Consider the following 12,683-nt stretch of genomic DNA (forward strand, 5'->3'; position numbering starts at 1 on the left):
TGGCCAGTTTAAAAAAGGAACTGTGATCTTATGGTGATACAAGTTGTGTGCAAGTTTGTTTAAAATAAAATCATAAATGAAACCACTATCGTGCAGACAAGAAACTGTTGACGGACGGACTGACGACGGACGAAGGGTGATCACAAAAGCTCACCTTGTCACTATGTGACAGGTGAACTAAAAACTAAGATATAGTGGAAGTGCACCAACATTTACATGAAATTCTAAGTACAAAGTGGCATAACTCATGAAATATTGGTGCAAGAGTTATAACCCTTGTGTCATATGATGTGGGTGATGATTTGGTACAACTATTTTAAGTTTAAATTAAATCTGTTTGGTAATAACAGATATAGAATGAAAGTGCATCAGAACTTTAACCTGGAATTTAAGTAAAAAGGAGGATAATTCATAAGATATTGATGACAGAGTTATGGCCCTTGTATCAAATGATGTAGGTGATGATGTGGAACAATTTGTTTAAGTTTGAATCAAATCTGTTTGGATATAACAGATACGGAGTGAAAAAGCATCATAATGGTAATCTGCAATTTTACATAAAAAGGGGCCACAATTCATGAATATTTGTGCAAGAGTTGTGGCCCTTGTAGTAAATGATGTGGGTGATAATGTGGAACTTTTTTTTTAAGTCTGAATCAAATCCCTTCTGTAATAACAGAGAAATAGTGAAAATGCATCAAAATTAACCTAAAATTCATAATAAAAAGGGGCCCGGGCATAATTAATGAAAAAATGGTGCCAGAGTTATGAACCTTGTGCCATGTGACGTGGGTGATGATCTGGAACAACTATATTAAGTTTGAATCAAATCCATTTAGAAAATAACTGAGACAGTGAAAGTGCACCAACACCTGAAATTCTTTGTAGAAGTAGAAGTAAAAAGATGGGTCGAGTAAGATAGCTGTGACAGGGTGATGTTTATGATGTAATTTTTTATATTTAATATAAAAAATTACATCATAAACATCACCCTGTCACACAAAAATAATAACCTTCCTTTTATAACAAAAAATGTGTACTTGCGAACAAAGTTTTGAATACAATTGCTGGGTATATTATTGACTAGCTAAAATAAACTAGTATATAAACTTCAAGACTACTAGATATTCTAGAATTCATCTGACTTGTATGTCTGTCTAAATTTGAATGCTGCTTTAAACACATTTAACTTTCTCTCATTTCTATCTTGCAATTATTTTATACTTACTTAATATTTCCCTTACTCTTTGTGGCATTTAAACCTGCTAGTAGCAGTTCAAAGAGAGGTATGAAAGTACCAGACAGATAGACAGTCAGATCTTTGAGAATACTGTGGGCACAACAAAACAACTTATCAGAGTCATAAACTCTAACACATTATGAAAAGATCTTTAGAACATGTGCATACAAAGGTAACAGTGCAGCTTTAACGATGAATGAGCATCATATTAAGTGTAAATTATAATTAAAGCTTTTGTGCAACTAGCAATATAATATATCTAATCTAATAACAGACATTTACTGGCAATACCTGAGCGTATTTTACAAACCTGGGTGCTATGAATACAATTTTTCCATCTTTAGTTTTATGACTGGACCTAGAAGTGAATTCTGGACCACCCACACTAAAGGTGGAAATTCTACCATAAAGAAATAACATTAAGGGATCATATTGAGGTGGTCAACAGTAGTGATGAGAATCGGACAGCTGAAGCAGAATCGATTAATCGGTCCGATTCTGATCTCTCTCCGATTCGATTAATCGAAAGAATCGGAACCGAAACATCAATATAGATTTTTGTAATGTGGCAATATGGTAGTAACAGCAAACCGTTCTCAAGACTTTCAGATTATTGTATGACTACTTTTATTACTTTTTATGAAGAATTCTAAGACACAGCTGCTGTACTGTACAGCCTTTAGCAACTGTTTGGCACTTATGGCCCAGCTGTTCGAATCTTTAACCGGCTGTTAACCTATCTGTTGGTTAGATCTTGGTTCAAAATATTTGTCTTGATGGGTTTTTTTTTTATTTCACTATAAAGGCAGTCCTTAACTCATAGATTTGTTTTTCAACTTCTTCTAAAATGTCGACATATAGCCATAAATGTTAACCAACCGATAGCTTAATCGGCTGTTCAAAAGTTCGAACAAATAATTCCAAACTGCGATCTGGGAGGAACTATTGGACCAAATGCAAAAGTAACTAGAGTTCATCTTTTCTCTATGACTCAAGGCCTGGGATTCAAGTCATGCTAGATGCACTGCCAAATTTGACATGGAATATATGCTGGGGACATTGCTGGCAGGTCTGGAATTAGTTTATCATCTTTCTTTAAGTAAATCCACTATTCTGTATTGAAGGAATAATAAAAGCTTGTCAAATAAAATCTGAAAATTATTTCAAATTAGAAAAAAGTGGGTGGGGTACCTTCGTTAATGTACGCTATTAAGCATATTTTGCAAACAGCTCTAGTAGTATCAAGGTTTTCCTTAAAAGGAGCCAACAACCGGCATTCAGGTTTCATGCAGAACCCGAAATATTTCAAGGCGTCTGATTTTTTACTGCCAGGACAACAAAAATTTTATTATTGTTACGATGATGACAGCTGGCCTGACAGCATTCTCCATACTAACCCAAAGATTATAAAAGAGCAAAATTATTTAAGCTAAAAAGCGAGAAGTATCTGAAAAAGTCCTGAAAGCGGGATTTTAATTTTTTAACAAAATCAGCGACTAGAATCGATTCTTTTTGGTCAGAATCGATGTCGCCGACTTTGAAACTTTGGCGATGATTAATCGAACATCGGCGACAATCGGAACATCACTAGTCAACAGTCTAATTAAAAGAAATGAGTACTTGCAGTTTAGCGGTCCCTATAATAATAGTAGTTTGAAAATGTTTTCAAACTTAACAGTTATATGGGGTAACCTTATTTTCAGTTCAACTAATTTGACGTGATCCTAGGAAATATTTAGTTATTTTTTCTTATGGTCAATATCTTCATTCGCGTGAAACACTCGAAAGGCCAAAATACTGGGGGAAATTTCCGATGAAAGTGTTATTGCTGCCGATTTGGGTTTAATTAAATGCTGATTTTGTTGCGAATATGAGATAAATTCAAATAAATCTTACATGTATCAAAAGTGGATTCAATTCCTCATTGCTTTATGTAAAAATTACCAAATATTTTCCAATATTACAAATTTTCTTGTGATTTAAACCTATGTATCTACTGTACAAGATAAAAATTTACTGCGTCTATACATGGCAATATGTGCAAGCGATAAAACTAATAACTTTACATGACGGTGTACTGTGATTTATCCTCCATTATTTTGGTCCTTCAAAGTTTTGATGGTAAGATGGCCCATCACAAATATAAACAATCTGGCCGTCAAATTATTTTGTGAAATTTGACTAACCTGAGTTTTAGATGAATATGTTTGTGGCTGCTGCCCCAATACCCACTTGCCCCAACTTGCTGCGCATGTGCAAAGTAAACTTCCAGGGACCACTTAAGTGCATTCTACCAAAAAGAACAGTAACTTATTATTCTGATCATCACTGTTATACTGTTCACCCCACACACAGGGAAGGCAGTATCATAACTAAATTGACTCTTCAATGTGGATCTATGAATTAATTTTTGAAAAATATTTCTTGACTATGGACAGGACTGTAAGTCCTTGATACGTTAAAAAGTTCATACCGAGAGAAGTCCTCCAATAATTTGAATAGACTATTAACTCTTCCTTGTTTTGACTTTTTGTGAATTTTGCAATGTTTGGATGGTCCTGATTATGAAATATTTCTATAGAACATGTTCACTATTCCTAACCAAGTGTCTGTTGCGTAGTGTACTATACTCGCTGTTTAAGACTTGTAGGAAAAATGAAACCAGTAGGTATGTCTGAAAATTTCTACATTTCAAATATGTTACAGAAATAGAACCCTAAACAGAAGAATGTCGGCATTTCGGTTTAGATTCTTCAATATAAACCAGGACTAAAATCAAGTCCAACATACCTCCATAAAGAAGATTACTTCCGGTTAGCGGCCATTTTGTTGCCAAGAAAGCTTTGGTCATTTGTTAACTTCGCGATTTTTTAAAAGTTTTCTGCAAAAGTAAATGCCTCTTGAAATAACCAAGATGGCTAAAGATGCAATGCCAGATGCGCTTTTCGGTCAGCTAGTAGACAGAATAAATCAGGTACGATTTAATTTGTTATTGGTCCGTTTCCATGGTTTAATTACTAAATTAGGGACTTTAAATTAAAAAAACTAAATTGTAATGGTAGGCTACAACGTGAACCATTAGGTTTATCTAACAAAAACTGGAATGACCACTTCAGTCTGATGAAAAATAACCTTTTGTGCTTCTCATACCACAGTCCTTAGAAAAAATATGCCTCTTTCACTTAATTATCTAGATCTGACAGCTGATCAATTCAAATACAGTTTACAGTTTCAAACAACAATAGTATAGTTTATTTCCAATAAATACACTAACATGAAAATTTACCATCACTGAGAATCCACCCAGTCCTTCTAAAAGAGATTTTGTTAAGTTGTGACTTTGATTCAATGATTAATTTGTCCAAAAGTAACAGCAAAGTGATGAAATGAAGAAACTCCTTGTAAAAAATTTATGACTAAAGTTAGAATTAATGCTTATATTCATTTTGAAATATATCAGGTCAATAGCTACGTCTATTACCATAAAAAATGTCTGATCAGAATATTTTGTTGGCTGTGTCTATGTTATACTGCTTATTATAACAATCGTTATTGATTATAACTAGCAGGCGCGTTGTCAGGGATAGCTGTTAAAAATAATAAGAATACAGAGATTATGTGCATCTCAAAGATAAAGTAAAAGAACTGTTTTACAGGTCAGGTTAAAAAGTAAAAGCAGGAAGTTGAATTAGAACTGATAGAAGGGTGGTATAGCTGCCCAGCAAATACTTCTAAGCTGGGATTAGCTTGCAAAGACACAGGGAGACTGTTCCACAGACCTATGCTTCTGGGAAAAAAGGGAGTTTGCATGATAATGTGTCTTTGAATACGGTATCAAGTAGTTAAAGGTCAAGGTCACAGGGGCCTGAACATGAAAAACCATTTCCAATCAATAACTTGAAAACCACCTGACCCAGAATGTTGATACTTCATAGGATGATTGGACATGCAGAGTAGATGACCCCTATTGATTTCAGGGTCACTCCATTAAAGGTCAAGGTCACAGGGGCCTGAACATGGAAACCCGTTTCTGGTCAGTAACTTGAGAACCACCTGACCCAGAATGTTGAAAGTTCATAGGATGATTGGTCATGCAGAGATGACCCTATCGATTTTGGGGCCACTCTGTTGAAAGGTCAAGGTCACAGGGGCCTGAACATGGAAAACTGTTTACGGTCAGTAACTTGAGAACCACTTGACCCAGAATGTTGATAATTCATAGGATGATTGGACATGCATAGTAGTTGGCCCCTATTGATTTTGGGGTCACTATTAAAGGTCAAGGTCGCAGCAGATGGAAAATGGAAATCCATTTCTGGTTTATAACTTGAGAACCATTTGACCTAGAACCTTCAAACTTCATAGGGAGATAGAAATTACAGATTAGGTGACCCCTGTAATTTTTGGGGGTCACTCCCTCAAAGGTCAAGGTCATAGGGGGCTGAACATAGAAAACTCTTTCCAATCAATAACTTGAGAACCACTTGACCCAGAATGTTGAAACTTTATAGGATAATTGGACATGCAGAGTAGATGACCCCTAATGATTTTGGGGTCACTTGATCAAAGGTCAAGGTCACAGGAGCCCAAACATGGAAAACCGTATCCAATTCATAACTTGAGAACCACTAGACCCAGAATGCTGAAACTTAGTGAGATGATTGGACATGCCAAGTAGTCCCTATTGCAGCCAACCATCAGTGTCTCTTTGACTTTTGCTCTTGTCCGCTATTGACTTCTTGCATAGATGACTATGCATCGGGGGAGACATGCGCTTTTATACAAAATTTAAGCATCTTCTAGTTACACTTGCACTCCATATATGTAATGATCCTGATCAGCAGATAAAGAAACTGGGTTCCACTTCTTCAGTTAATGTAACAATAGGACAAAGCTGCTGAATTAAAATGTATTCTTTTTCTTGTACTATCCCCCAAAACCTAAAATGACATACAGTCTTAACCGAAAATGACAATTTACACACACACACACACACACGCATCTATAAACAAAACTACTTGCAAGTTTTATTAGTGAAATTGGAGATAAAGATCGTGTCTTGATATTTTAAAGAAACCATTATTTTTTCAGGAAACAAGTTCTGCAGAGAAAAAGGTTGAGATATTATATGGTTCAAGAGGATTTTTTAATGCTAGCCAGGTAAAAATTTAATATTACTGGTTTCCTGTTGAGAACCAGTAAAAAAAGTGCAAGACAATATTTATTTCATTTCTTTTAAGCTCATCTGAGCCAAAGGCTCAAGGTGAGCTTTTGTGACCACTCAATGTCCGTTGTGTGTTGTGCATCGTCAGTCGTCCATCCGTCAACAATTTCTAAAAAAATCTTCTTCTTGAAAACCAGTGGACAGAATTACACCAAACTTCACAGGAATGATCCTTGGGTGGTCCCCTTTCAAAAATTTTCAAAGAATTTAATTCCATGCAGAACTCTGGTTGCCATGGCAACCGAAAGGAAAAACTTTAAAAATCTTCTTGTCCAAAACTGCAATGCCTAGAGCCTTGATATTTGGCATGTGACATCATCTAATGGTCCTCTTTGAAAATTTTTCAAATTATGCCCCTGGGTTGAAAAGAGGCCCTGCCCCAGGGATCCCAAGTTTTGCATAGACGTATATAGGAAAAAATCTTTAAAAATCTTCTAGTCTAAAACCACAAGACCTAGGCCTTTGATATTTTGTATGTACATGTAGCATTGCCTAGTGTTCCTCTACCAAAATTATTTAAATTATGCCCATAAGATGAAAAGAGGCCCTGCCCTGGGGGTCCCAAGTTTAACATAGACTTATCTAGGAAAATTATTAAAAATCTTCTTGTTCTAAAGTTCAAGGCCTAGGCCTTTGATATTTGGTGTGTAGCATTGCCTAGTGGATCTCTTACAAGATTGTTCAAATTATACCCCTGGGGTGAAAAGAGGCCCTGCCCTGGGGGTCACTTGCTATATGAGTTATATAGGAAAAAGTACTTAAAAAGTATTAGATCATAGTTCCTAGACTGTTTAATTATAATTACCTGATGATCCCAAGTGATTAGGGGTCACCTAACTGTGACCTTGACCTACTGACCTACTTTCTTGTTTTTTAAGATTCAGCCTTGAAATTTGGATGACATGTACAGTTAAGCACACAGATCTTAAAACTGACTTTCAGTGACCATGAATGTGACCTACTGACCTATTTTCTTTATATTTTAGCATCAGTTTGTCATTTGAAACATGTGGCTCATATTACTCGGGTGAGCAATCCAGGGTCATCCTGACCCTCTTGTTTTAATTTTTAAAGTAGTTATCATTGATATTGTTTGTCTGTTACTATGGTACAGGCTTAAATATTTGAATTTCTGTTTCATAATTTCAGGCTTCTACGTTACTGTTTTTGTACGCAAATCCACCAGACAGAGTGAGAGTGATCAAGATTCTAGAACCAGTAAGGATACTACTTTTAGAACTGAACAATTTCTGTTATATTAGTATTAGTTGTGACTTAAAATGCAAATAACTTCAAATGTCATGTAATAAAACACTTATTGAATGGCTTCGAGTCAGTAGTCAAAACAGTCTTGATGGAGCCTCGGCCCATAAATTGACCTAAGGCAGTACTTTTGATTATTTACTGGCAAGCCATTCAGCAAATGTATAATATCATTAACACATGGTATAAGATGGTTTTTTGATATGTTTAAAGTCTCTACAACAAAGCTCTATACTGGGAGTGTTGTGTAAGTATAAGATAGAAGCTAAGAAACCTAAAAGGGATGTAAGGAGCATAGCAACCAGGGTCAGTTAGGGTTTTCCTATATTTCCTATGCAGCTGTACATATTGCAGTCTCTTAATATAGTCTTAACCTGCTAAATTTCGATAATGAACTTGTCCATCTTTCAATTTGGACAGTACCATTAACTGTTGAAAGGGGTGTTTACCAAAAATATACTGACTGAATGGCGAACAGTGCAGGTCATGATCAGACTGCACAGATGTGCAGGCTGATCATGGCCTGCACTGGTCGCAAAGGCTGAATCGATCGTGTCCAGCATGGAAAGGGTTAATGTAGTCTTAACAATGAATAGGCTGATATGTACATGTTCTATACTCTAGAGGAATAAAGATTGAAATGTTTTGAAAAGGTCTGATGTGTGACTGGTTGAAAAAGTAGAATAGATACTAAGCTTGGAAAAATATAAACAAAAATATTTAAGACAAAAATATTGAAAGACACTTTTATAAGATGATATTTTGCACAGCGGCTATCGTTAAATATTTATATAAAAATATCTATAACATTTGTTGGGGATTTGTTTCCTTCGTGGGACCCTTCCAGTAAAATAAATCTTAACTAAAAAAAACAGCTACCATTTATTGTGTTCCATAAAACATAATAATTACTGTTTGGCAGAAACCACAGTTTGTTTTATCATTTATAAAAGCATATACATTATTTTTCAGAGACTTTGTCGTATGAGTTGCCAGGATGCTAGGCAGATTATTGGTGCTGTAACTGTTCAAAATGATAAACTCATTGTTCTAGATTGCATAAAAAGGTATTCACAAGTTTATAATGTTTTTTTTCCCACAAGATTTTTTAAGTGCTTAAATGAATAATTCATTCACAATACTTAAAACATAAAAAAATACTTCACGCTTTTTTTTTCCAGCAAAATGTAATTGTAACCTATTGCTGTAAGGTGCTGCTTTATATTCAATATCTTGGTTGTTTAACACGAATGTATTGTTAAAAAAAAAAATCTGTTTGAAAATAATTTATATTGGATGGTAATGAATGGATGTACTTAAATTTTGTATCAAGTTAGTAAAATACAAAAAGTGAAATTTCCTAAAAAGTTAAGATTTACATGCATTCTATAATGAAATTTCAGCAAGCTTAACTATTTATTATATTACAGGGTGTTAACAGACAGTCAGACGAAACTAGGTGAAGAATATATACTCAGTGCATTTCCTTTTGAATGTGATAAATTTAAGGCAATACATATTCTTAACACGGTAAGAAACTGTAGTTAAATTATGTTTAATTATATAATATTTTGTTTTGAGTAAAAGCATAAAAATAACAGTTTTTGGCAGATGTTGTTCTCAGATTTTAATAGGTTATGGTTTTCATACCCCCTGGATACAAAGTATATGCAGGCTATATTGGAGTCACACAATCATGTCTGTCTGTCTGTTGGTCCGAGCAAACAAGGACATTTGAAGGGTACTGAGGGCAATAGGTAGCAATAGATTGGGTATTTTCTGTTGATTGTTTGGTACTTTGTAGCAAAAGAAATACTGGGTGTCAGCAAACATCTGTTCATAAGAACACCATCATTCTGTCCATATCTTCTTAACAACTTGGAAGATTTTCATAAAACTTACATTAGTTATAAACCTCATCAAGATCATATGCATAGGTATAACTAGATAACTATGTCCAAGATGAAGGTCACAGTTAGAGTTCAAAGATCAGATATCTTAAATTTGTGTCGGCTCCATATATACCTTGTTAACTACTGGGAGGATTTTCGTAAAACTAGCATCAGTCGTTACCTAAACAAAACAAAAACCTAAACAAAACAAAAACCTAAACAAAACAACATAAAGGGTGCACAACCCAGCTAGGCCACTAGTTTTAGTTTTTGTTTGTTTTTCGTTTGGAGGTGGGATTTTTTTTCAACAGTATTTCAGTTATGTAATTTGATGATAAAATGAAGTATCACTCGGTAATTTAAAGCGAAGATACTACATTTTTGCTTGTAACAAAATGTCACATTTATGAACAAGTTGTAATACATTAAAGGCAGGATTAGTGAAGGTATAATTATATTGATCTGTACCTATGCCTTATCATTGTATGAAGGTGACTTGTTTTAACCCCTTGGGCTTGCACAAAGTGATCCTTTACTTGACCAGCCTACACCTTGTGTTCTGCATTGGTGTTCTTCAGGAAGATTGAATCTTGTCCTTGTGTTTGAGACTGGTTCAGAAATGTAGTTTTTACATTTACGTGTTTGATTGAGAAACAACCTTCTTGGTGCTCAAGTTATGATCCTTTCAGTTATATACATGTAATTGCAGACCTTGTTTATGAATGTTACGTACATTGCTAATTTTTTATATAACTATATAGGTGAGCTCTTTTGTTGGTGAGAATGTCGCAGCCGGAGGTCATCAAGGTTATGCTGCTCTTGGAGGATTGTACACACAGGCAAGGCCAATGGTTCCTCATCTCTATGGTGATGTAAACTACCAGGCACAACAGATACCTGTAAGTAGGAATAATGATTCATGATTTTGATATGAAATAGATAATGACTGTTGTTTATTTTTTACCCTGGTTTTATAAAAATAATTTCAAAACTGCGAAGACTTTGAAATTGTTCATGTGTTAAAATACAGTAACACACATTATGGTAAAATTTTCATGCCCTACAGGACACAAGTTTATATCCTGATAAAAGCTGAATTTTACTGCTGTCTTAAACACATATTTTATCAGAACCATTCAAAACCTTCTTCATCATTAATGTGTGGCACATTGGATTAAAATGAAAACATGAAACGTAAAAGCATTTTTTTTATATAAAGTGTCGATCACTCTTATTGTATCTTAAAGCTAATGTCAAAGAAGAATTGGTAAATTTGTATATTTTACTATTTTTAGGGTCAAGGTCAGGTTCAAATAGCTCCCCAGGCTCAGCCAGGCGTGGTCCCCTCTATATATACAGGACATCCATCTTATGCATACCCGCCAGACATGAGCTACATTAAGGATCGTGGCTACCCAGGTGCCGCTGAACACCCAGTCTGTGAATCTAATATAAAACCATACCCTGCCGGAGCCCCACCACTGTCCTACCATAGCGGAGCACCAAACCCTACTGGATTCACAACAATGGCATAGAGACAATTCTTATTTTCACAATTTGGAAAATATTTTCTCTTAGTTAAATACTATTAATTAATTCATTCATTTGGACTTAAATTGAATAAATCTTACTCACACTGTACTGATTATAAGTATTCAAAAAATTTTAGATATCCATTGTTCATGTTGTGCAAAAGAACTTGATATAACTGCATATTTGGAGAAATAGCGAAGTGGAAATTGAATACTTAACGTGTTAAAGAATTGTATATATCTAATAATGTTGAAATCAAATAATGTGTAAATTTATCAAAAGTGTTACCAGTATTTTATAATTGTTAATGTTAAATTCCGTCCTTTTACAGACCAGTATTATGTCCGTTATCACAATTTGATTAATTTGGTATTATAGTTTTTTTGTTAAGTTTGAAAATTGCTGGAATAGACCTATTTGTTAAGTTGATGTACATAATGTGTATTTCATGATTTTTTTTGTTGCTTTTGAAGCTGCCAAACTCTTGTAACCAATGTCATTTCTGGAAAATTTTACTATTCATTTTGCTTGAGATTTTGTACAGTTATTTTTAGTACAGTTAATTTTTGCCATTTTAAATATGCTTGGTCCTTGATTTAAAGAGTTTGTGTCAGTTTTTATCAACCGTGATTATTAAAACTGAAGATAAATTTTATATGGAAAATATAAAGGTTGGGTCAGTTTCTCAAAGGAAGTGCTGAGGAACTGAACATTCTGCTTGTTTTGTTTATTTTAAAAACAAAAGTTTCTAAAATGGTTGCGTCGTTGTTGAAGTGCAATTGTGACTGAGAAAATATATGTGATATGTTTTTACTGTATTACGAAATACAATTATTTATATATTTTTTTTTACTAGTTAGTTTTACACATACATATTCTTTTTGTGTATGTTACACTTATATGTGTATACGTTACATGTTTTGAGCATTTGTTTAGATGTGACCGGTAAATTATGCATATTGTATAGGGTAGAAAAACACAATTTTTATTGTCAGTATTAAAATCATAATACATTTGCTTATTTCAGTACAATCTACACACAAAAAGGAGTATTACATGACTGAGTTATAGTTTTTCATTTCCACATATTTGGAAATGTAACTGTTACTAAATATAGTCATATCATCTGTGAAACACTTTTTGCAGATTTTGTTCTATTCAAAAATAACGTAACAGGCCTTCATCTTCTTCAGATTATTTCCACTCTAAAATTATTGACTCTGTAGTTTTGAGCTGCTGATTATAATTAACTTATGGTTATTTTTTTTAAACTGAATGTCGCAAAAAAAAAATGCTACTGAAGATGTAACATTTTTATTTTTTTTAAATAAACAGTATTTTCTTATATAGTATTAAAAATCACATGTGCAGAGCAGTATTAATTGTAAATCAAAATATATTTTGATAAATATTTTTGTTTTGTTTATAGAAAATATTTACATATTGGTAGTTGAAATTAGATCTCCAAACTTAATGACAGAAAGGTATTTCATAATATTATAGTCATTTGACATTTTCTTGGAGCACTTAT

General features: G+C 34.0%; 1 protein-coding gene across 1 annotated transcript; it reads left to right on the forward strand.

The window, feature by feature from the left end:
• Positions 1-4,045: 4,045 nt before the first annotated feature.
• Positions 4,046-11,296, forward strand: LOC123549037 (uncharacterized). The gene is made up of 7 exons (XM_045336806.2): positions 4,046-4,214; positions 6,332-6,400; positions 7,614-7,682; positions 8,700-8,794; positions 9,158-9,257; positions 10,381-10,518; positions 10,915-11,296. The coding sequence occupies exons 1-7, from the start codon at positions 4,134-4,136 to the stop codon at positions 11,152-11,154; spliced, it is 792 nt and encodes a 263-aa protein (XP_045192741.2). The 5' UTR covers positions 4,046-4,133; the 3' UTR covers positions 11,155-11,296.
• Positions 11,297-12,683: the final 1,387 nt, after the last annotated feature.

Source organism: Mercenaria mercenaria, chromosome 6 (assembly GCF_021730395.1).
Source record: "Mercenaria mercenaria strain notata chromosome 6, MADL_Memer_1, whole genome shotgun sequence".
Lineage (NCBI taxonomy): Eukaryota > Metazoa > Mollusca > Bivalvia > Venerida > Veneridae > Mercenaria > Mercenaria mercenaria.